This window comes from Lacerta agilis, chromosome 10, assembly GCF_009819535.1.
Source record: "Lacerta agilis isolate rLacAgi1 chromosome 10, rLacAgi1.pri, whole genome shotgun sequence".
Classification (NCBI taxonomy): Eukaryota; Metazoa; Chordata; class Lepidosauria; order Squamata; family Lacertidae; genus Lacerta; species Lacerta agilis.
Window position 1 is genome coordinate 29,328,246 of NC_046321.1, and position 26,196 is coordinate 29,354,441.

General features: G+C 41.6%; 1 protein-coding gene across 3 annotated transcripts; it reads left to right on the top strand.

Moving 5' to 3' along the window:
- The first annotated feature begins 573 nt into the window (after positions 1–573).
- XPNPEP3 (X-prolyl aminopeptidase 3) lies at positions 574–25,823 on the top strand. 3 transcript variants are annotated; one of them, XM_033161968.1, is made up of 10 exons: positions 575–804; positions 3,729–3,845; positions 7,214–7,612; positions 8,557–8,759; positions 11,526–11,588; positions 13,470–13,583; positions 17,868–17,953; positions 18,484–18,667; positions 21,046–21,166; positions 24,082–25,823. In XM_033161968.1, the coding sequence occupies exons 1-10, from the start codon at positions 747–749 to the stop codon at positions 24,246–24,248; spliced, it is 1,512 nt and encodes a 503-aa protein (XP_033017859.1). In that variant the 5' UTR covers positions 575–746; the 3' UTR covers positions 24,249–25,823. The 3 variants fall into 3 exon arrangements, with proteins under 3 accessions (XP_033017860.1, XP_033017859.1, XP_033017861.1); XM_033161970.1 differs by lacking the exon at positions 575–804 and adding an exon at positions 6,486–6,551 and having other exon boundaries at positions 3,765–3,845; XM_033161969.1 differs by lacking the exon at positions 11,526–11,588 and having other exon boundaries at positions 574–804.
- The last annotated feature ends 373 nt before the right edge of the window (positions 25,824–26,196 follow it).

A 26,196-nucleotide genomic window follows, 5' to 3' on the forward strand; every position in this document is an offset into this window, starting at 1 on the left:
TAACGAAAGTTCGCAGCCTCCCTCTTTCCTCCCCTCCCGCTCGCTCGGGGCCCCGCTGCCTGTCACGCGCAATTCAGTTCAGCGCTACGCGCACGCGCTCCCCGCCCCTCCTGCCCCGCCCCCCTGTCAGCTATCCCTGGCTCGCTCGAGGCTGCTGCTGCTCCCGCTGCGCTGGCCGCCTTCCCCCTTTGCCCGCGCCCGTGAGGCTCCACCCACTGTGCCCTCGCGACCCACCCGCCGTGGCCCCTCGAGCGACGAGCACGGGGCGGACCGGAATTTTCCAGAAATGAAACCTGAGTCGCCCAAGACATTGCCTCTTTCCGTTGTCCCCGCCCGCCCCCGCTATTCCCACTTGGATAGCAACACCGAGTTATTTCACTCGCCAGAGGGCAATAACTGAACCTAAACGGGCTCTCTGTGCGTGAGTATGGGTCTCCCCGTGTTTGTTTTCACAAGCAGGCGTTTTACTTAGTTGCCTAAATAAAAATTTCCTAGCGAGCAGCGCACACGCCCGGAAGGAAGGAAGCGGGATGCAATCTCCGGTCGAAATGGGCGTAATGACGCCATCAAGCTTCGACTCAAAGCAGAGAAGGTCCTCTCAACGTGCCTGTGGTCTATTTGAGCTTAGTTTAGGCTGGCATGCTAGGGAGTGAGGACTTGGGAAAGAGAGGAAGAGGGACGCCGTTTCCCCCTCAGAGATCGCCCTGTAGTGGTGGGTGCTGTCCTTGCAGGCAGGGGGTTCAGCCATGGTGTTCCTAGCACAGAGACTTATCCAGCCTGTAAGGGGCATGTGCAGCTTTTCAGGTCAGAGACTTTCTTTCCTTCTAAAGTTGAGCTTCCTTCGTTTTGGGGAGGGTGGAAGTTTCTTATGCTAGGCACTCGGTTCCACTGTGTGTGTACTTTAGTTTCCACTATGGACAACGGAAACCAGTTTATGTAACTGGGTTATTAATCCAGTTAAAATACATTTCTGTGATGAGACACAAAATCCTCAGAAGGCCATATTAGGTTAATTTTAAGACTTCATATAAAGACGAAAGACAAAGGTTCTTGGATGTTTAGGGTCGCTAAAACTACATCAACTTATGAATTCAGAACAGCTCATAAAAAAGAGCATGGTTTTCAGACAATGCAGTTCATTAAAATCTCAAGATAGGACCAAAATATTATGTAGTAGAAATTCTCATTTAATTTGAAATTCGTTGCCTTAATTCATTTCTGGCCATGAATTAGCCGAGTTATATACACATTTAAATCTCATTGGTCTCAGTTGGAGAAATTATGTGTTTTAACTCTTCCACACAGAGATTAGTGGATTTGTGTTTTCAAGTATGACTGGATTTTAGTTTTATATCTTTTGTGTAGTTTGTGAAACTACCTTGTATAGTTTCTCTTATACTTGCATTTGTTCAAACCTCTGTTTATTGAAATGATTTGACTCTCCCTAATATTCATTAAATCAAGGTAACACTGGCTGCTTTATTTTGGCCCTTCCATTTGTACATTTCTGATATAATATATTTGTGCCATTCTATAAAAGCAAATAAAAATATCCATTGTTGCAAAGTCTTTTGTTTATCTTACTAATTTTGAATTGTTGAATTGGAAAAAAATAATAAGGTTAAGCTTCCTTGTCAACCTTTGAAACAATGTTACGTGTTACAGATTAAAAGGACATACATTAAAGATTTTTAACTGAGAAAGTGAATGCTAAAGATAACCTAGTTCTTTTATATTTTTCATACTATACTGTATGTCACCTTTCAAAATGTGTAAAAAATGAAGATTTATATGATAGGAAAACCTGTATGATCACAAAGGAAAATTAAATTTATTTTTAAAAAACTTGATATGCCTGAATTGCTAGTTTATGGTGTAAAATAGAGAATCCAAACTCTCTGGGTTGCTGGATTCTATGCAGTACAAGGTACACTTAACTTTATTGACATCAGCAGGCTTAGGCATGCCCAACTGCATAAGAAGAGGCTGCAATCCTCTGCAAACACTTATGTGAGAATTAAGTTCCATTGAATTCGGTGGGACTTCTGAGAATGCAATGACTGGATTGGGTGTTAAGTTTGTAGTCCTGAGCACCCTTTCTAGGAAGAAAGTTCTATGGAGCTCAGTAGTATTTGCACCTGGGGATGCTGCTGCAAAATGCAAGTGAGGGGAGGGGGAGGTTGTATTCCTATGCATGTTTACCTGATGGTAGACCCTTTGAATTCTGTTGTATTTATTTCTGCTTGAAAATGTGGGCTGCCTATTCATACAGTACTTATATTGGAATACATCCTATTGAGTTTCTGGGTAAACCTGCAAAGTATAAAGCTGAAAAGTTGCATTCCTGAGCAGATTTACGAGGGGTAATAATTGGGTAATTCCTTCTAGTAGACAGTCATCACTCTAGTTTCCATTTACTTCAGTGCGTATGTAGTCCAATCCCAAGCATATTTACTTGGAAACACCAATTGTGTTCAACTGGGCTTGCTCCTAAGGAAGTGTCTATAGGAGACCCTGAACCTATGCAGAGACTAGGTTACACAGCTGCAGCCCTATGCAGAGTTTGGCACCCCCAACCCAACTTAATTTAATGGTTTTTATGCATAGGATTTCAACCTCAGCTACTACTGATTTTCTCTAGATTGTATTCTTGGACTGTACTGAAGTCTATTAGCAGTTTTTATGTACTTACTTGGTTGCCCACTCTTGTGAATGTTAGCAGTTTATTCAAATGTACATAGTATTTTGGCACTTGAATGAAATACTTTGATACCTGCCCCCCTCAAATAAGTCTGATTCTCAATATTTTCAGTATATTCCAAGTGCATATGAATAAAATATATATTGGTAAGAGTGCATTAATAATTGGACAGATGGTAAAATGTTTTTGTGTCATGTGGTAGTCCCTACTCAGTTCCAAGGAAGAGAAACATAAGCATTACAAGGTCTACCAGGGCAGAGAAGAGTTAGGACAGTGTCCTTACAAAACAAATACTACTAAAAATACTGTGTTGCACAGGAAGAGATAAAAGGAATACCAGAATGTAACTTGCAATACAGTCACATTCATACACACACACACACACACTTTAATCTCATTGTGTGCTTTTGGAAGGATAGTTAGTTAATAGAAGCATCACTATGATATATAAGTTATATTGTAGAACAGGTGTGGGGAACCTTGCCCTCCCCAGAAGTCATTGGATTGCAGCTCCCAGCATCCTTGATCATGGATCATACAGACTTGGGCTGGTGGTAGCTGGAGAGCACCAATGTTTGGATAACCACAGGTTTCCTACCCCTCTAGTAGGAGAGTATCAGTTAACCTTACCCTGGTAAAAGGGTAAGCGCCACAGCCAAAGTATATGCAGCCTTTGTGATGGAAATAAATACTGAGGACAGACCAAAAAAATCTTAAAACTGTTGTCCTTTCTGAAAGAGATTTTGTGCATTTCTGTTCTGTCACATTTGTAAGTAAATTGAAGATTTAAATATTTTTGAATCTCCCATCCATAACTACTTTTTGAAGTACGTACTTGTGAATTCAGAGGGGCTTGCATCTGAGTAGACATTTATAGGCTTGCACTGCAGGTTATTCCGTGTGGATTTGGCTTAGAAAAAAGGTGAAAGGAACAGTGCTTAAGAATGGCAAGGTTGTGACTTGACTGCATTACACCTAGAAAGGGAAAGGTCTTTCAGCTTGACACAATGCAGCTGTTTTCTTTTAGACTGCAAGTTCTGTTTCTTTCGGAATTTGTCCATCCAGCCTGTTCAGCAAAGGAAGATTCCAAACCGGTACTTAGGTCAACCTAGCCCTTTCACACATCCACATCTTCTGAAACCAGGTAAGGATCATTTCAGTGCAGTCCTAAGCATATTGACTCAGAGGTAAGAAACACTGTATTCAGTGGGACTTACTCGATGCCATGTTTGCATAGGATAACAGCCACGGACACTAGTTTCTAAGCTGTGTCATTAGATTCTTTTTATTTTGCACGAAGTGGAGCAAGATGGTACATCCTTAGTGGAATTCACATTCAGAAAGTATTTCCTAAAATTCCAAAGAGGTATCATCCCTGTGTGTGCATTTCTCAATCATTCAGACTCATTGCTTAAAATAATAGAGCATCCTAATATGAGATAAAACTTAGATAAATACAGCAAAACTTTTAAGTACTGTATAGAACAATGAAATGGGGGAATGGAAAGTGTACATTTCTGTGAGCAAAGGCAACATGTAAACCAAGCAGGTATGGCCAACAAATATTTCCATGACAGCAGCAGCAGGGGGGGAAATCCACATAATTCTTATGATTGACAGAACTTATCTTGATTCAGGTAGGTAGCCGTGTTGGTCTGATGCAGTGGAAAGAAATTTAAAAATTTAAAAAAATGTCCAGTAGCACCTTAGAGACCAACTAAGTTTGTTCTGGGTATGAGCTTTCGTGTGCATGCACACTTCTTCAGATACCAAACTTACCTCGTTCCCCAAGAACTTTTCTGAACACCAGTTCCACATTTTCCTACCTTCAGAGTTGCAGCAGGTGGGCAGAATGCCAGGTCTTTCCTTATCATAGCAGTGAAAATTTGGAATACCTTCCCATGTCAGTCTGGGCCCATATTTATGGGTCTTCAAGTGGACAGGGAAGACAGTTTTATTCCAATAGGCCTTTAGGTCATTTTACTGATGTGCTTCTGGCAGAAGAATGGAATAAAAAAAAGTTTGTAAATAAAAATAAATAAATCTCTGTTTTCTTGATTTACATTTGTAAATTAGGCCTGGGCCAGTCATTTAATTAATCCATTCCGGAAGTCCATTTGACTTCCAAAATGTTCAAAAACCAAACTGCGGCTTCCAATCGGCTGCAGGAAGTTCCTGCAGCCAATCGGAAGCTGTGGAAGCCCTGACGGACATTTGGCTTCCAAAAATCGTTCAAAAACCGGAAAACTCACTTCTGGATTTCGGTCGTTGGGGAGCCAATTTGTTCGGGAGCCAAGGCATTTGAGATCCAAGGTACGACTGTATAGCTAGCAATCGATGTTCCAGAAAAGGAATCATTCACCCACACTTGAAACTCATTGTTGTTCAACCATTCTTTCTTCCAAAAGTGACAATCCTTTTCCTTTATCTCAAACACCTTTGTTTTCTATTTGTATTCTATGATTTGCCTCTTTCTCCAAACATGTATCTTGTTGTCATGCATGTTTAAGTCCCACTGAGTTCAATCAAATTAGTATAGGAATGCACTGTCTGGTTATTTGTGTATTATTTTATACCCTGCCTTTCTACTAGCAAGTTAAAATTACATTACTACGGCTGGTTCACATGTCACTTTAAGTATGATTTATAGGTGAACATATTCTTGCATGGGACTAAAATAGCATCCAGTTTACTCCTTCTGCTCCACTCCTGCTGCTGCTGCTACACTGCCAGAATCTAAGGTATGCTTTGGCTTTGCATTATGTCTGAACCCAGGCTCATGCTGTGTATGGAAAGAGACAAACCATAATCCCAGGTTCAGACATGATGTGAAGCCAAAGCATGGCTTAGCTCCAAGCAGCATAGCAGTGGTCATGGTGAGGAAGGAGCGAAGCGTCCACAGTTATGGCCCCATATTTAGCACGTTGCAAGTATACTAAAGCTTAATTGTGGTTTCAAGTGGTCTGCAAACTGGGACAGAATATTACTGGATTACTATGAAACTGAATCCTTATTCTTCCATTCCAACATAAGTGAGGCCCTAATGGAGCATGTAGTCCAGCAATATGCTTCCCACAGCAACTGTCCTAATGTTTCCAGGAAGCCTCCAAACACAACGTGAAGAAAACAACCCTTCCCTACTGTTTTCCTACAGCAACTGGAATTCACTGGCATATTGTCTCTGAGTGTACTATTCATTCTGCACTGTACTTTCTTCATTATGGATTTGATCCAGTGGAGGCACCTGTTAGTGGAAGTGGTAGGCATAATTTTCACCAGTTCTACCTCTTGTCTGCACCACCTCCCATGCTATTCTGGAGGGTCCTTCAGCAGAGGTGCAGAGGCTGGAACAAGCAGATATTGCCTCCATCCCCTTTCATTAGTAGGTGTTGGGAGTGACCTTCCTAGGAGTAGAATGCCACTCATGGGATCATTAGAGGCAACCCAGACAATTGTAAAGGAAAAAATTCTGAATGCAAGGTAGCCATATGAAACAGGTAGCATAAACATTCTAGGCAAAGACATTTTAAACTAATATTTAACTGCTCCCAGCATGAGCCTCCTATGAATTTCACTGGGACTTCCTTCCATGTAAGCTTGCTTAGGGATTGTAGCCTAAGGGTGCAGTTCTCACATATAACGTCCCACTTAACTTCATTAACCTTTACAAGTACAGGATTGTGGTCATAGATTATGCCAAGAGTGTACCTCATTTGCAATCAGCAGCTCTTGTTTCTTCAGTTCAGTTTTGTTAAAAAGACTCTGTACTTTGCATTCTTTGCAGATAAAATGTGGTTGACAGATTAAATCTGCAGTTCCGAGAAAGAGAATTTTTCCTTGGAGCTATTAGGTACATAGCTTATAATACTAAAAATAGTCTGATGATTGTTCATTGTTAGACACTTGATCATTTTTGGAGAAGTTTTCGCTGGGCAATCTAATATCTCTTCTGACTTCACCTTAAAGGTTGCACCCAGCACTACCATTGTCTGTTCAATATCCAGAAGCTGAAAAAGTGTAGTATTTCAGTTGGGTTAAAGTGTACCTATTTTCTTCCTCCACCATCACCTTTTCTCCAATCTAAAAATTAATATTCTTATGTTAGTTTGTAGAATGCCTTGAGAATTAATGTTAGTTAATTTCAAATGGAGCTTTTTTCCTTACACATGACTGTGAAATATGCTGAGAATGTGTACACATTGGATCAGGGCAGGGGTAGCCAACCTGTAGCCCTCCATATGTTGCTGGACTGTAATTCCCATCACCCCAGCCATTGGTTATTCTGGCTGATGCTGATGGGAGCTGGAGTCCAGCAAGTTTCCCCCCTTGGAGTAGGGAAAAGAATAGTGATGAGGAGAAAAGGGGGTGTGAGGTGGAAAGGAGAGTCAATTGAGAGGAGCAGTGACATGCTAGAGGAGGAACATTTGCTGCTTTAGCAGCATAGCACAGAAAATTAACAGCATGAATAGGTGTTTTTGAAACAGGAATAGCTATTTTGATTTCTGTTCACAGGAGAAGTAACACCGGGGTTGTCGCAAGTGGAGTATGCTCTTCGTAGGCACAAGTTGATGGCTCAGATACACAGAGAGGTGCCAGGCATGGACCACACAGTGATTCTGCTATCCAATCCTACCTACTACATGAGCAATGATATTCCATACACCTTCCACCAGGACACTAACTTCCTGTATTTGTGCGGGTTCCAGGAGCCCGACAGCATCTTGGTGCTACAGACTGTGCCTGGCAAACCTTTGCCATCCCACAAAGCTCTGCTGTTTGTCCCCCGGCGGGATCCAAGCAGGGAGCTGTGGGATGGACCGCGGTCTGGTACGGACGGGGCAGTGGCTCTCACGGGCGTGGATGAAGCATATACCATAGAAGAGTTTAGGCACCTGGTGGCTAAATTGAAAGGTAAGAAGAAGAAACATATAGGAGATGTGGATTGGTAGGAGTTTCGGCAGGATGTACAAAGCCTTTGGGCAGGTTGCTCACAGGTGGAGAGCATAGTGGAAACATGCAAAGGAATTTTGTGCTCCCAGCTATCTGGTTGTAATTCCCCCCCAAAAAAAAATATTTCAGAAAAGTTACATAATTAACATTTTTGATTCTCCTGCGGCTCTTGGGTGGCCTGTGGTTCAGGGATCTTTACTAATATAGTAGAAAAATCACAGAAGTCTCCAGTACCATGCCAACATTTGCATTGTCCCTTCAGGATCCCTTTATTTGAAGAATGACTATTAGGGAAGAATAATGTGTCCACTTGACACATTATTACCTTTCTGACATACATAATCCAAAGGCCTGGTTTTCCATAAGATTAGATGACATATTTACATTGAGGGAAGTGGATATCCTATTTACACAGACAATTTTCTGCTGTGAAATATCTATAATTGTATCCTGCATTGTAGATCCTACATTGAGCCGGGGTGGGGGTGGGGTGATGACCTCCAAGTGACTCTATGATTTTTTCAGCTTATAATTAGCTTGCATCCTCATACCCAGCGTTGCTCAGGAATTTTACATATTAAAATCAGTGCAGGTTTGAAAGGTTCAGTCTGCTACCTTGATTCAAAATTGTATTCAAACAGAGATGAAAACCTGCTGTTTGATTTCAGGAACCATCATGTACAGCTTGGTGTCCTCAGATGCATGGAGAACAGGCAAACTTTCCAAAATATATAGTCGATATAAGTATACAATTTTGTTTCTAAGTAGATGGTGCATTAGAATGGAAAGAATAGTTTCAGCAATAGTTCTTGCTAATTCCTTTCAGGCAGATTTTCAAAGTACTGATTTCCCCCAAGATATATATGGCTAATTAAACTAACGTGTGTTTATATTCTGTTTCACAGATGAATCTAGTATGGTTTGGTATGATCTTGCTAAACCCGTGCATCCACAACTCCATTCCGATTACTTGCTACACCTGGCAGAAGTCAAAGCTAGAAGCAAGAATCGTATACGAGCAATCAGGCACTTAGTTCAAAACCTACGACTGGTTAAATCTGCTGCAGAGATTGAGAGAATGAAGATTGCTGGCAAGGTGACATCACAGGTATGGGACAAGGCAGTTGTGCCTAACGGAATGTTAACAGAAAATCTGGCATGGTGCAAAAACACTTTTCAAAGGGAAGATGGGATGTGGACATACTTGGGTTGCTTCTGGTTGGATGGTTCTGGGGACTGTTCTTTTATAAGTGGGTAATCCCAAGGACGTGGGTGGTGCTGTGGTTTAAACCACTGAGCCTCTTGGGCTTGCCGATCAGAAGGTCGGCGGTTTGAATCCCCGTGACGGGGTGAGCTCCCATTGCTCGGTCCCAGCTCCTGCCAACCTAGCAGTTCGAAAGCACGCCAAAAAGTAGATAAATAGGTACTGCTCCAGCAGGAAGGTAAACAGCGTTTCCGTGCGCTGCTCTGGTTTCGGTGTTCTGTTGCACCAGAAGCAGCTTAGTCATGCTGGCCATATGACTCGGGAAAACTCTGTGGACAAACGCTGGCTCCTTCAGCCTGTAAAGCGAGATGAGCACCGCAACTCCAGAGTCGTCTGTGACTGGACTTAACTTTCAGGTGCCATTTACCTTTACCTTTTAATCCCAAGGAAAATATATTCTTCAATTTTATGGGAAGGCATTTGTATACTAAGCTTTCCAATACAGCAAGACCTTTATTGGCTAACGCAACAATTAATTTCATACAAAGTAATTCAACAAAACACCAATCAGGTGGGAACCAAATGTACTTGATCTTCTTTGTTATTACCGGTACTTAGTTTCACAATCTGAGCCAATTCTATCTTGGGTTATGTATCTAGTGACATCCCGTGGCTGGTCTTAGAATGCAATGTTTTGAAATAAACTTTGAGGGGCGTTGTTAAGAAGCAGAACCGGCCTTTACAAATCCATAATAATCCATCATGGAAATGATTTCTGATGTCATGGGATAAGATCAGTCTCAAATTAAATCTGAAAACATGCTCTTTGACTTTTTATAATGATATATTTAATGATAGTAATTTCCTGGTTAGCCTTTTCCAAATAGGAATATTACTAAGAATAAAAAGAGCCTTTCGGGATCAGACCAAAAGCCTATCTATTCTAGCACCCTGTTCTCACAGTGGCCAGTCAGGTGCCAAAGGAAGCATTCAAGCAGGACATCAATGCAACAGTCCTCTTCCCACTTTTGTTTACCTAGCAACTAGTATTTGGAGGCATGGCACCTCAAACACTGCAGGTGGTACACAGCCAGCACAGCTATCAGCCATTGATAGTGTTAGTATCCATGAATTCTTTTAACCCTTTTTAAAGCTATCCAAATAGGTGTTCATAATTATATATTTTAGTGGTGGATTCCATTTCTCTGTCCAGAATCTAACAACATTCAGATTTCTTCTCTAGAACAGTGTTTACCAACCAAAGCCTGTGAAAGTGGATCAGGGGCTTTATAAGTAAATCTGACACAATTACAGTGGTACCTTGGGTTACGTACTTAATTGGTTCCGGGTTGCCGTTCATAACCCGAAAAGTACGGTACGTAACCCGATAATCGCGCTTTGAGCATGCGTAGACCGTGCAAAACACTTTTGCGCATGCACAGATCGCACGCACACCAAAAAACACTTCCGGGTTACCAGAGTACGTAACCCGAAAATACGTAACCCGAAGCGGACGTAACCCGAGGTATGACTGTATTGCTTTTAATCTTACAACTTTTGGTTCTGTTGGCATATACTGTGTTGCTGTGTTGACGCTTGTTACAATAAATATTCATGTTGCTTTAGATAAGCTTTGCAACTTTATTTACTTATTAAGGACATTATTTTATTGCATAGTAAAAGAAAACAGTGGTTTGATGTCAAGTGACTGAGGATACAGGCTTAATTCGAGCATCACATTAAGCCATGATTACGGAAGATTCATGAAGGTTAAGCACGATTTTTCAAGTAAAGAATCACTACTTTAGATTAGATAACAGATCAGTATCAGAAACCATGGCTTGTGCTGACTGTGGCTTGGTTTGAATTGAATTGAGTAGTTATGGCTCTGCTTCCGGAGGTTGCTGTACCATAAAGCCAGAAGCAACTGGTCTGGGCAGATTGCATTGAGATCTGTATGGGAGCATGCAATGTGTTTTTCTCCCATGTCTGGCTACCTTGTTTAACTGGGTGTAAGATGTGGGGGACATACCTGACTATTGGTGGTTTTCCCAAAGCCAAGAAGAGATCCCAAGCATTTGGAATCTTGCCACCATATTTCCCTCCTTAACCAGGATTAGAATGTATTTACAGCAGTCCTGGCATATATACATCCAGACCCAGGTGTGTGTTATACCACGGAGGCAAGCTAACAACTGTTTGAGAAACTGAAAGATGCTGTACATAATTGACTCAGCTTTGTTTCAGACTTCATGAACAACCCTTTGTCAGCTTTTGAGGGTAATGACAGAAACATGGGTGTGGTTTTGAAAATTTATACAATCCTAACACAAATGTTTCCCTCTTTTGTGGTGCAAAAGCCAGCATGGGAAATGGGTGTGGGGAATCGGGGTCAGGTCATTGTCATAAAATGTGGCATGTGAAGTCTCTTACCCTCAGTCTCTGCTGATATTTAGGACAACTTTCTTAAGCTCATACATTGGTGGTTTTATGCACCGGTTCAAGTGGCCATATTCAGAGTAGTGATAATACTCTGTGCTGGCTGTGAAATGCTGTGGAAGAGGCAGTTACTGGCACCTCTGGTGGACCTGCCCAGCAGTAAAAGCCTTCTTTTGTCATCACAGGCCATAGATTGGTTTTATGTTTATTCTATATTTGACTTTTTGACAGGCGTTTGTGGAGACAATGTTTGCAAGCAAAGCTCCAGTGGATGAAGCATTTCTGTATGCTAAGGTATGTGCTTTGTAGTATCCTAGGAAGCATCATAATTCTTCATGCAGTTGGGATTGATGGATGGATTGAATTTATATACTGCCCTTCATAAGATCTCAGGGTGGTTCACAAGATAAAAATACAGGATAAAAGCACAAATAAATAGAATAAAAATGAAACAATAACACCCTCCTCTTAGTATAGCATTAACCTCTTAGGCAGCAGTCCTATGCACACATACTTCAGAGGGGACACAGCTGGCGCTGTGGTCTAAACCACTGAGCCTCTTGGGCTTGCCGATCAAAAGGTTGGTGGTTCGAATCTGCGCAACGGGGTGATTCTGCCAACCTAGCAGTTTGAAAACATGCCAGTATGAGTAGATAAATAGTTACCACTGTGGCGGGAAGGTAAACAGCATTTCTGTGCACTCTGGTTTCCGTCTCGGTGTTCTGTTGTGCCAAAAGCAGTTTAGTCATGTTGGCCACATGACTTGGAAAGCTGTCTGCGGACAAACATATGCTCCCTCAGCCTAAAGCAAGATGAGCGCCACACTCCATAGTCTCCTTTGACTGGACTTAACCGTCCAGGGGTCCTTTACCTTTACATTACCTTACCTTACCTTATACTTCAGAATAAGTCCTATTGGCCTCACTAGGACTTGCTTCTGAGTAGACATGTGGAGGATTGCGCTGTTAGTTTTCCTTCTAAGACAGGCACCCCAACCTTCGGCCCTCCAGATGTTTTGGACTACAATTCCCACCATCCCTGACCATTGGTCCTGTTAGCTAGGGATCATGGGAGTTGTAGGCCAAAACATCTGGAGGGCTGCAGGTTGGGGGTGCCTGTTTTAAGGCAACAATGGGAGCTTAATATAGGCCTTTGCTCTGCCACAACTCATTATGCATCTTTCCCTAAACTTACTTCCTTTCAAAAGGATAACATATATGGGAGTGAGGCTTCAGAGAAGTTTAGGACAAAGCTGACAAACCTTAAGAGGTGTTTACAATTTTGCATTTGTTTTTTTATTTCATATGCACTCTTATATGAGGGTTTTATACCTTCGTATCCAAGAATGGGTATTTCTATATTATGCATTCTACAGTCTTTCTTCCCTGCATAAGTAATGAATTGGCTTGGATATGGATTAAGCCTGCCACAGAGAATGTGCTTAATGGAATTAGAAGTGCCTCCTGGTTTTACACATTTCTTTCAAACAGTTCATCCAATGAGCCCAAATCAGAAGCACCAAGGAGCCAGATAAATACAACAAATGGAGAATTGTCTGAGGCAAAGGAAGTTGTGTAAATCTGTGATTGATTTAAAACAAAATAAAATAAAAAATTCCTTCCAGTAGCACCTTAGAGACCAACTAAGTTTGTTCTTGGTATGAGCTTTCGTATGCAAGCACACTTCTTCAGATACACTGAAATGGAAGTCACCAGACCCTTAAATATAGTGAGGGAGTGGGGAGGGGTATTACTCAGAAGGGTGGTGGGAATGGGTGATCAGCTGATAGGTGTGGAAAACCTGTTGAGGACTGCAATTTTTACAGGGTCTTACAGGGAAAGGCAAGGGGTGAGATGGCTAAAGATAGCTTTGTCATGTATAATGAGATAAGAATCCAATGTCTTTGTTCAGACCAGGTTTCTCCATGGTTTTAAGTTTGGTGATTAGTTGCAATTCAGCCACTTCTCTTTCCATTCTGTTTCTGAAATTCCTTTGTAGTAAGACAGCTAATTGATTTAGTCACTTAAAAACTACCAGTGAATTCAAGCCCAACATTGTATCCTCTACACCTCATTGGTTTGTTGTCAGAAAAGGGCAGGAAAGGGCTCGGATGTGTACTGTGCAATCCTGAGCTAGAATTAATGGGTTTTCTTATTTCCAACTTAATTATTCCAGTTTGAATTTGAGTGCCGGGCTCGTGGTGCTGATATTTTGGCTTATCCTCCTGTGGTTGCAGGTGGCAACAGATCCAACACCTTGCATTATGTGAAAAACAACCAGCTCATCAAGGTAACCAAATGGATTCTGACACTTCTTACTGCAACCTACTGATAACTTCAGCTCTCTGAAGCCTTGCAAAACTATTTGGAGAAGTTTTATTCTGACCCATGTTTGCTGTTTTGTGCACCCCTCAGAGTTGTGACCTCTGCTTCCTGAGTGTGTGTCCACGCCATCTCTTACCTTAGTTAGCTTAACATGGAGGAGAGGGTGTGGTCAGGAGTATGCCTCAGCAAAGCCTGAGCTATGGAGTGACTCTGCAGTGCTTTTTCCTTGTTATGTTTGCATATCTGACTTGAATTCAAGAAGCTGTAACATTTATCTTGGGTGTTGTCCTCACAGAGTTCATGTGGACTCGTTCCAAAACTACTGTTGTTTGGCAAATCTTCCCATTAAGATCTTCGGTTTGACAACTGAACCTTCACTGTTCAACGATAGTAATTGCCTTCAGAGGGTGTCTGCACATAAAGTGTTCTGTGTGTGTGTGCCTTAGTAAAGGAGGCTTGCTTTCTGCAAGCAAAGAAAGGAGTGATGAAATCTCGGAAGTTGCCAAAACGAGATTTATTTGGCCCAATGCATTTTTAAATGTGCTGAACAGCAAGTCAGTCAGAAGCACTCCAAACATACCACTGTGTGCTCAGTGAGCAAATAGTGTTTAGATCAGGTAAGCCTTCATAAGCCAATGTTTCATTCCCTGTCTTTTTCTGTTAATTGTGATTTTCCTCCCAATTTTTTGCATTCAGCAAGCATCAGTTTTTCCTGCCTGCTACTGGAAGCACCCCTTTCCCAAATACAAATATTTGAAGAGACAGTGGAACTCCTGGTGCCCAACATTCCACCCCATGTGCAGATTGGCTTACTCTGTGTTGGCATGTCTGGTCTCTCTTACGCTTTAAACTTCATGTCTCAAGTTTTAACTGTAAGAGGCAAACATGCCAGGTTTTTACACTTTTTGAAAATTGCTAAGTGCTGAATTTTTATATGGTGGCTGAGTGATTTATTTATGTTAAAGGGTGATTTATAAACAGCTCCATGTATGACAGGAGTGGGGCACCTGTGGCCCAACAGATGTTGCAGGGCTACAACTCTCACCAGCTGGTCCAGTCCATCAAAGGTGATGGCAGCTGTAATGTAGCATCTTCTCGAGAGCCAAAGGTTCCCCACCCCTGCTATATGACCACGTGTGTACTAAACTTAACCTTTCTTGCTAGTGTGAGAGCACATTGATTTTGGAGGTACAATTTGAGTCCCCCATTCTGAATGAGAGCTATACAAACATCACCCTTTCAGATTTCTCTAGTAAGCAGCATACCGTGCAAGTGTCCTGTGCATCCAATGTGTATCTACTGTGCTAGAGTCTAGCTACAGCCTAACCCATCCATATGTTGTTGGACTGCAACTCCCATCATCCACGACCATTGACCTTGCTAGGCAAGGCTGATGGGAGTTGTAGTCCAAAACGCTTGCAGGGCACCAGGTTAAGGGAAGGCTGTTATATTATTTCCTACTGTGTACCAGTGTCATCGGTTGATTTGTGAAGGGTAGAAGGAAGATGCTGGAGGCAACAAAAATGTGTTTGAAGGCAGAGGGTCCTCCAGGGAGCAGAGCCAATTTCCAAGTCAGTGTAGAAAATATCTACCTTAAAGAATATTTTCAAACAGTCGTCTTCTGTACTATTAAACTTTATTCGCATAGCCAACAGCCATTGCAACAAAAGATACACAATGTACAATTAAAAACAATAGTAAGTAAAAAGATCGATCAAATGGTTATGATTGTCATTCAAATAGTGGCCCTTAATCTCATTGCGCCCTCAATAAATCTAGCAACGTTTGTTGTTGTCAGCTCATTTTGATCAGATAAGAGAAAGAACAACATATTCGCAGGTGGATGGCCTGGGATAGTGAGTAAGAGTGGAGTAATAAATTCGAACTTCAGATCTTTATAGAGGGAGCATGACAGGAGGACATGATCCACTGCTTCCAAGTTGCCGTTTCCGCAGGGGCAGAGTCTTTTTTCGATTGGGATCTTTTGAAATCTGCCCTCAAGTACCGCTGAGGGTAGCACATCCAATCTAGCTAGCGTGAAGGCGCGTCTGAATTTTGGAATGGTTAATTTGTGCAAATAAGATGGCAAAGAATCAAACTGGGAAGGGGAAAAGAAGGCGTACCAAGGACAGCGTTTCTTTATAATTGCCAGATTATTTTGTTGCTCAAGGTCCTTTAGATGCTGACCAATTAGGCTCTTTGCCCTAGTGTGGCCCATCGTTAGGAGCTTCAACTCTGGTGATTGACTAGATGTCATGAGCTTGGAAGGTCCCATGTTTGCTGTAAGCTATTGTGGCTCATATTGCGTGAATCAACCTGACTGAATGGTCTGGCTGATGCCATCAACCCATCAGGGTTGCTGGCGTAGAAATAATCACACTGTCTGGCCCAGTTGCACGACTGGTACTTGTGTATATTAACCGCCATGATGGCAAAGCCTCAAACTCAAGTGAAGTGGTTTTGCAGCAGCGCCTGTCCTTGAGGCGCGTGTGATCATTGGCCCATTGAAGAGAGCAGTGAAGAAAGAGCAGGACTAAAACATCTTTAAAAGAGGACTACACAGTCCTGTTCCTGAATGGTTTATTGAGATACATATTACTAAAGTAAAACCAGCTCTACTCTGTCCCAGGGTACTTCTGCCTACTCTGTATCTAGAGAGAGGGACTCCCTCTCGAGAAAGCCAAGCAAAGAACTTCTGGGACATTCTCATACATCTACATCAAACATGATGCTCCTTGTGTGGGGAATAATAAGGGATTATATTTCTGCACACAAAAACTGAACAGATGTAATGCATGTTCTCATATCTGGATGGTCCCTGCAGAATTCCCCTCACACTGTTTCCCCTTCGTAGTTTGAATGCAGTGTCACAGAGTCCAGTTCTTGATTATTCAGTCATTTAAGAAAAGTCTATTTCTTCAGAAATAGATGTTCTCTTCCTTCCTTTCCTTACAAAAAGACTGGTGAATGGGGCCACATGATGCCTGCCAGTTCCCAAAATTATGATGCTTTTTAACAGGTGACTAATAATTGCTGGGGGGAAGGGAGGCTTTTGACTAAGGAAGGGATTTCCCTGTTCTGATTACTTGGAGGGAGATGGGGGGGATATAGGAATGATAATGAACAGCTGAAGTGCACAAGCACAGGGAGGCCCTCTTGTCACAGGGCAGCAGGTGGACTCTTTCTAGAGTAGCATATTACTGGTGAGACTCAGTTCTTAAAACAAGGTCTTTTATCTCCACCGTTCCCTTCTGGAACTTAAGAACACTGATCACAGCTGCCCTGAAATGGATTTCGAGGTTTATCAGAACAACAGAATCTTTTGTACGCATTCCATCCAGTTGAGCTGAACTGTCACAGAGATCACAATAAGGTTTTAATATGCTTCCAGCATGTTATAAAATAATAATATATCAATCCTATTAAAATAAGTGAATGGTGTGTTTTTTTAAAGACAGTGAGTATGATGATTACGTCTGTCCCATTCAAGTCTCTGCAGGCTGGCCTTATACTGCAAGCTGTCTGTGATTTTAATAAGAGCCCATCAAAATAGGGTAACCATTTACATTTAGAGGGACCTATATAAGGTAGAGAGCATGAAGTCGGCATCCGTGACAAAGATTTTAGTTACTTCAGCTAAATCATGGGCAATCCAAAACATTTCAAACATATTCATTTACCATTAGGACACAGATGGGGAACCTGTGGCCCTCCATGTATGGTTGAACTGCCGCTCCCATAATCTCCAGATAGCATGGTCAATGCTCAAAAGATTATGGGCATCTTAGTCCAACCACATCTGGAAGGTCACAGGCCTGCATTCCTGCATTACCTGCAGTTGGCTTCATGGGTCATTGGAACAATCTGTAATTGAGCATAAACAGCTTTTCCTCTTTTGTATAGCTAAGAATCACCCATCTGTCTAATCTATTGGCTGGTAGAGTTCTGTGCAACTCAGAATTTTTCTTTAAAGCTCTGCACTAGGAGAAGCTGATCTGATTAGAATATGCTTATTTTGTATCTCATACTGTCTTGAACAAACATGGCACCAACTTTTTAAAATTGCTTTGGCCTAACCTAGGCAGACAGGATGTTCAGGAAAGGGCAGGACTACATCTGGAAAACAGCTTCCAACTCCCTGGTCTTCTGTCTGATGAAAAAGTAGTAGTAGTTTATCCCACCCACTATCAAAGTGTTCTCTCTTATTTTCTGCCTCTGGTTGCGTGAATTGCTTTTTCTTCTGCCCCAGGATGGAGAAATGGTTTTACTGGATGGGGGATGCGAATACTCTTGTTATGTAAGCGACATCACCCGCACTTGGCCCATCAATGGCAGGTAGGTTCTGTTCCCAGCAGGAAAATACCGTGCTGTTTTTGAGGTCATGAGAGAGCTGCAGCCTGCAGCCTCCTGAGCATGCCTGCATCTATCTGTTGGGGAGGTTTGGGAGGGTGTTGGGGAAATGAATCCAGGTACAATTTCAATAAACCTGTGATAGCTTTGCTCTGCTGAGTTTCCTGAAAAGTGTCTCTGCTTCACCACTCTGCTTTCTCTAGTTCGTTGTGCTTCAGGAGCTTTTCTCCCCTGCTTATACTTGCATGTTCTTGCTCAGTGCACAACGATCAGCCTGCTTCACAAACTTCAGCATGAGGGTAATGGCTTATGGTTGTGGTGATGCAGAACTACTCTACTCATTCAGATATTTCGCATGGTTCTGTTCCACTTCAGAATGCAGGTGGGCTTCTGTTTGGAGAATTAGTTTGTATTCATATTTTGTGCATACTTTGTATGTTCTATCTGGAAAACACAGGCTTTCCTTCCTGTTCAAACCCTGCTTGAAGTGGTTTGCATTTCTCTCTCATTCTCAGGTTCACAGGTCCCCAAGCAGAATTGTACCAGGCTGTACTGGAAGTCCAGAAGTCCTGCCTGAGGCTGTGTTCTCCAGGTGTGAGCCTAGAGAACATTTACAGTCTCATGCTGACCCTTACTGGACAGAAGCTAAAAGATTTGGGGATCCTACAGAAAAGCACCACCGAGAACCACCTCTTCAAGGTACTTTGAGTGGATAATGATGTAAGGAAGCAATCTGCTGCCTTTCTCCATAAAAAAAAGCAAACAGGCACTTCAAAACTGGCCGTTGAAATTTTGAAGTGCCAACTTCCTGCCAATGTGGGTGTTTCTGGGATTTCTGGTATTGTTGCAGGTCCAGAAAGGATGTGTCTTGTAAAACCAAGGATTGGTAGCTGTACCTCTCTCGTCCAGCAGATGGCAGAACATTCAGCTAATTCAGGCATGCAATAGTTTAATTCCTGACAAGTGTCAGTTGAGTGGGGTGGGACTGTTCTAACTTGTCTGTGATATCATTAAACAGAACTGCCACAGGGGGCAGGCGAGGAGAGGGAAATGCTTCATTTTGTGGTGGTGGTGAGAGTTACGGGAGGTATTCTCACAGGGATTTTGTTCTCATAAAAAGTAGGAATCCGACTATTCTGGAAGTGCCTATTAATGAGTCACTTTGATTCTGCTTCGCTGGGTAATGCTGCACACAACAGGTGTGTTTTTCTTGCTTTGTTCTTTGATGGACAGATACAAGCACAAATAGTATTTCAGCACAGGTTATTTCCCTCTTTTGATTGCCACTCCCTGGAATTATTTGAGGAAGATCACATGTTAGGAAGCCTTTAAAAAAAAAGTAAAATTCAATTCCCTTTCTATGATATGTCAAAAGATGTTGCAAATTAGAGAGACTCTGTTCAAAGTACAAGCCAATCCTGTGACTTGGATCAGGCTGAATATATCGTTTTATAAATGCACACAGAGGATGAGCCATAAGTCAGCTGCATTCACATACTCCCTGGTTCAATCTCTGGCATTGCCAGGTAGAAAAGACCCTGGAGAGTTGCTGCAACTCAGGTTCAACAATACTGAGCTAGCATTGCTGTCAGTTTGTGAAGGTGAGGCTGGGAATTTGATGTATTAAGAACTTCTTGATATTTCTTTTTTGTAGCAGCCAAATGCATTGTAGCTAGACGTTGGAGGTACATTAAATTCCTTTGACAAACGGTAAAAACAGATTAGACCTTAGCCTTGATGGAGAAGTTAACAGAAAAAATGTAAAGCGCTTAGAACTCAAACCACTAGTGAAGACCTTTATTCCATATGGCATTCTTTTTTATTTACTGTGCAAAACAATTACTGTCAGCCACCTGAGAACATATTGACTATTGTGGAGGAAGATTTTGGGTTGCGGGGTTAACAAATTTTATATTCCACTTGATTGTAACAAAATCTCTTAAGTGGTATAAAAGAGATATTAAAACTAAATAAGAGCAAGTAATGAAAAACATTTGAAAACAATGAGATGCAAATGAAAAAGAGATTAAAATGCATCAACATCTAAATGTCTGGATTGGCTTGGCTAAACAGAAATGTTCTAAGCAGGTGGTGAATAGAGTACAGCGAAGATGCTTGCGTGATGTCAGTGTGCAGAGAGTTTCAAAATATATGTGCTACAGTTTGGTTGGAAATCAGACATAGCAACCTTGTGGCAATACATCTGAATTTGTCCTAGTTTTCTTCTGTTTATATGAAAAAGCAATTAAAATGTGCAAAAACAAATAAACCAAAAAATGCAGAATGCACTCCCCACACACAACAAATACAAAAAAACAACAACAACCCCTAGGGACAACCTGCTAGAGAAAGGCACTTGTCTGCTCAAGATGGACAGCAGTCTGTGTGTGTCTTCCTATTCCCCTTTACTGGGAAAAGGTAAATGCTAGGCGCAATTCCAACCACTGCCTATGTTGGCTAGTGGAAGAAGGTGAAGGTCTTGATTCGACACAGTGCCCAGTTAAAAAGAGCATTTTGTGAATTAGCTGTTGGAAAATCTGAATTCTTGTGGTGAGACAGACAAGTGATCCTTTTAGCTGCAGTACTCCTGCCTTCCAGTGGTAGTCAGGGAGATGTTTCAGGGAGCTTCATGAGCACAGTTTAAGTGCACCTAAGAGGTCAGAGAAAAACTGTATCTCAAAATGGAGGTTGCATTTTTGGCTATTAAAGCTGATTCCCACCGATAGGTCTGCGATTTAAGGCAAAACACTTGAAGGTCACTGAGCTAGTTGTAGTCACAACAATAAATGCCTTATATTGTTTGTGTTAGAGGCTTCCTTTTATCTTCAACCAACTGCCTGTGAATTTGAACGTTAGGACCTAAACATTTTTGTTTTGTGAGAGAGGCTCAGGAACAAGAAGGCAAATGAGAGGAATCAAAGGGGTTGATCACACAAATGATGCTAGTTGTACAGAAGCAAGAACTATGAATTGGTTACATACTTCCCTTTCAGTGTATGTTTTCACTCTCAGCGCTGAAGAAATGTGTGCATCCCTTCACATTTTGCTTGCTTTAGGAATATGTCATTGTCTTGTAGGCTGTTCGGAAATACTGCCCTCATCATGTGGGACATTACCTGGGAATGGATGTTCATGACACTCCCGATGTATCTCGATCGATCCCCCTCCAGCCAGGCATGGTGATCACCATTGAGCCAGGTAAAAATACACCTTCTCAACAATGCTGGAATAAAGTTTGCAGGACTGTGTGCATGTACAGTCATACCTCTGGTTGTGAACGTGATCCGTGTGGGAGACACGTTTGAGCGCTTCTGCGCATGACGTCATTTTGTGTTTCTGCACATGTGTGAGCGCCGAAACCCAGAAGTAACCCGTTCCGGTACTTCCGGGTTCAGCACAATCCGCAACCCACAGCGTTCGTAACCCGAGGTATGACTGTATAGACACTTGTGTATTGTTGTTGTTGTTCAGTCGTTCAGTCGTGTCCGACTCTTCGTGACCCCATGGACCAGAGCACGCCAGGCACGCCTATCCTCCACTGCCTCCCGCAGTTTGGCCAAACTCATGCCAGTCGCTTCGAGAACACTGTCCAACCATCTCATCCTCTGTCGTCCCCTTCTCCTTGTGCCCTCCATCTTTCCCAGCATCAGGGTCTTTTCTAGGGAGTCTTCTCTTCTCATGAGGTGGCCAAAGTACTGGAGCCTCAACTTCAGGATCTGTCCTTCTAGTGAGCACTCAGGGCTGATTTCTTTGAGAATGGATAGGTTTGATCTTCTTGCAGTCCATGGGACTCTCAAGAGTCTCCTCCAGCACCATAATTCAAAAGCATCAATTCTTCGGCGATCAGTGTATACAAATGCCTATAACTATAAACATACATGTCTCTATACATGTATGTGCATGTATACCATGGGTTCACAGAATTGCCATTCGGCTGGCATATATGGTATTTTCTCTTAACTTGCCATCCTGAGAATCCTAGTTCTCACATTTCTAAAGTTCTTAAATTTCTAGCTTTTACAGCAACGATGAAAAGCTAGGAGACGTGTAGGTAGCATCTGGTAAAACCTAGGACAATAACCTGGGGGCTGAGCAAGACTTGAGCTGCTAGGGGCACTGACACTATACTAAACACAACAACTTATGTTTTTCCAAAATGCTCTGAGCACATAAAATAGTGTATTATTTCAGTAGAACTTGCAGTACTGTAGGTTGGGCCAGGTTAGTTCATTAACATCTGTTAAGGAAAGAGATTCCACAAGCTTTATTCTACTGTGGATGTATCCATGGTTCAGCATCTTAGCTGTGTCTTCTACAAGAAGAAAACACTTAATGCACTTAATGAGGAAACCCCCAGAAAAACTTCTGCATTAGTACGGCTCAGAATCATAGTTGTATATTTAGGATCACTGTGTAAGTTCAGAGTCGCTGCTGACATTTCATATTCACCTGCATGGTAGTACAACATATTGCTGGGTTTTTTCTAGCAAGAACAATACAAAGCTGCTTTTAGTTTGAGATCATCTTCCATTGGTGGGAATGGGGGACAGAGCATTTTCTGTGGCAGGTCCCATTATAAAATTACCTTCCTTAGGGAAGTTAGACTGACTCATCCCTGATGACTGTTAGGCAGGCAGTGGAGACTTTTTATAGTTTTTAATTAGAGGCTGTGGGTTTTAATTCTACCCTTTTTTTGGTTTTTGATGCTCTGCTTTCTGTTACTGTTTAGTTTTCTGAATTTGGTTTTGTAAACTGCCTTGGCGGCCCTCGTTAATAAAAATACCTTTATTAGAAACCAAGATTACTGACTTAGCTGAATAGCCACAGCATGCTACACTGGTGTGACACTGAATGAGCAGTGGCAGATCTCACCTTGCGTAAAGTGTGGGTCAGGATAGGGCTCACAGGAGTATCTCAAGGCCTATCAGTCTTCTCAAGGCAAGCAGCTACTCAAGCCAATGGAGAACTGATTTCAATATGATGCCTCATTAAAAGGCAAATGTATGAGTTGGGGCTAAGAACAGGGAAGTTCTTCCTACTGCATAAATAACTCTACATCAAGGGATCCCAAACTGTGGTCCATGAGCCTGCTTCATTCAAGTGTTCTGTGACATGTCTATAAAAATTCAATAAGAAATCATACAGCACCTTGCATAGTGCATTGCAATTGCTACAACAAACAGAAAAAAACATTAAGTGATCTGCCAAGATGCTTGGCAATCTGCAAGTGGTCTGTGAGGGGGGAGGGATTTAGGGATCACTGATCTACATCTTTTCCTCTGTGCTTTAAACATGTTACACATACATTTCAGTGGATTTGGTGGCTAAGTGCTCTTCTTCAAATATGCCTTTTGCATATTTGAAAACTATCAGCAAATCTTTTCTTTTTACACTATACGACTGGTCCACACTGTGTAGCAGGCATCTGCAGAGACATGAATAACTGACCAATAGACTATGTCACCTACCTCCATCTTGTACCAACGAATGCAATATGCAGAGTTGTGTCTCCTTGTATTGTACCACTACTGGACAAAGCTATTTCTCACAATCTTCTTGCTTGTTTAGAGTCTTTACTCCAGTGTGAGCCCAAATAGCCTTCCTCAGTCCTGTCATATATTTGTCTCATGGTTGAAGATGCATTTCTTTATTAATACCGGAGAGGACTGGACAGTTGATTCCTTAATGTAAGCAAATGAAGCCTTTACACTCATACCTTGGAAGTCGAATGGAATCCGTTCTGGAAGTCCATTCGACTTCCAAAATGTTCGGAAACCAAGGCGCGGCTTCTGATTGGTTTCTGATTGTGCAGGCATGCCGGAAACAATAGCGGAAGCCACACCGGACATTTGGCTTCCAAAAAAACATTTGGAAACCTGAACACTCACTTCCAGTTTTCGATCATTCGGGAGCTGGAACGTTCGACTCCCGAGGTGTTCGGGAGCTGAGGTGCGACTGTATTCATGTATCCCGCCTTCTAAATCGTGTTAGTTTTCTGAAATATTAAGTGGTTTATAAATGTTTTAAAATAAACCATTAGAGACATGCTGCATATTTGTGACATAGTTTTTAACCCAAGCCCTTCAGTTTTGGATTGCCACTTTTATTTCCAGGCATCTACATCCCTGAGGATGATGTGAGTGCCCCTGAAAGTTTTCGTGGCATTGGTATACGCATAGAAGATGATGTTGTAGTGACAGAGAACACACCATTAATCCTGTCTGCAGACTGCCCAAAGGAGATCTATGACATTGAGCAGGTTTGTGTCTGCTGCCCTTGACTGTCCTTCACTGCCTTTGACACCTTGCTCAGGTACAGATCAAGAAATATGCTCTCCCAAACATTATGTAGTCCTTTATAGACTTTATAGTGTATTTATAGGATTTTTAGAGTGGTGCTGCTGGAAAAATGTTACCTGCAGGGAAATGTGTGTAAATATTCTTGGACAGCATGAACAAAGTATTTAAGTGGGGAAAATGTAAGTTCCATGACAAGTCATCATCTTTGATGCAAATGTTAAAGCAAATCAGGCACAGAAGCTGGATTTCATATCCCACCATCTGGACTATTTATTGCCCCTGTGCAAATCTTGTTTGTCACTTACAGTGATATATTGAATTTTGGCATGGTTGTTCCTTAGTTTCTCAGATTGGGTTGTGGGGGCAGAGCTGAATTTCGGCTTCTGATGAGATTGCCCTTTGTTTTAATTTCAAAAGCAGGAAAAGAGTGTTCTTTCCTTTTTTTCTCCCTTGCAAAAGGTGGTCTTTTGAAGGTAGCAGCGCAGATGCTCCAGCTGATGAATAGAAAGCCAAAAGACAAAACCTTAACATTTAAGTAACACTTTAGCTTTAGGAAATGATGTCAAAGTCATTCTGTGAATAACAACTCACAACCCAATCCTATGAAAATGAGGTGTGCCTAAGAGCATTGATATAGTGAGCTTAAGCAGACCTAACTTTTAGATCAGTCAGTACAGGACATACAAATGACAGTTTTAGGTGTATAGGCTACTTTGGTGGGCTTGCATGTAGTTTCACTGAGGAAGTTTGCCATGGGGTTTGGGTTACTTTTTTCTATACATTTTTTGCCTCCTTTTCCTTGGTTCTTTAAAGAGTCAAGGACATTCTGGAACTGTTTGTATTTAGGTGTAGATAACCAAGTACATAATACGTGCATTTTGCATTCATTATCTTAGAACCTAACTTTCCTTCCCTGTTCACAGAATGAGATTTTCTGACTCCTTCTATTTACAGCCCACTGAACCCTCCAAAAATCTTCTCCTTAGGGTTGTGGAACTATTGAGAATGTTGTGGGTCATGATGCAGAGAGAGCTGCATTGGGAGTGGGGGATTTGCGGAAATCTCATCACCACCTTTAGAATATAAGCCATGTGTAAGTTTCCTTGGCCAAATACAGAGAGATGGTGACCAGGAAATGATAAATTCTCCACTTCCATATTTTTTCCTGAGAAATGCAGCAATTTAAATGTGACTGCATCATTCTGAACTAATGCAAGGTATCAGTATTTTGTATTTGGGTATTCATACCCAATGTAAGGCAGGATGCGGTCCTTAGATAAATGTGATTTTTTAAAAAGTTGTCTTGCCTGCACAAGATCAAAAAATGAAAACTAATGTGAATGAGATTAAAGCAAAGTTTTGTTTTAGTTAGATCAACAGAAATCTTTTACATTTGAATGTAAAGGAGAAAATGTTACAGAACTATCCAGCAACCAGACTTTGTCTGTGTAGCACTTTTTGGATCTCTGAATGAGATATTTTATATTTGTAAAGAGTATTATTATAATATATATATTTATATATACTGTACAGAATATTTTATTCTGATATGAACACACACCAAAAAAATCTGTATCGGTAAAAGGTGTAATTTAAAAACATTGCTTTAAAACTCTGATTATGTGATTGCCAGTCAGAAGGCATTTTGCCCATCATCGCTCATTTTCTTGTGATAGCACTACTGAAATTGGGACTTTCTAGTTTTCTACCAATAGCAGAAGGTATATCCTTCTTTTTTAAATATTCTAGACTTAAATGAGTATGTACAGCTATGTATTATTTTTGAAAAGGACAACAGCATCTAAATTTAAGCATTAGGTTTTGTAAAAGAAAGGACTTAGGATGTGCAGTTTGAGCTGCTCCTCTGTGAGACTGCAGCACAGAAGACACATGCAAGAAGGCACACTTCAGGAATCTTATATGCTTCTG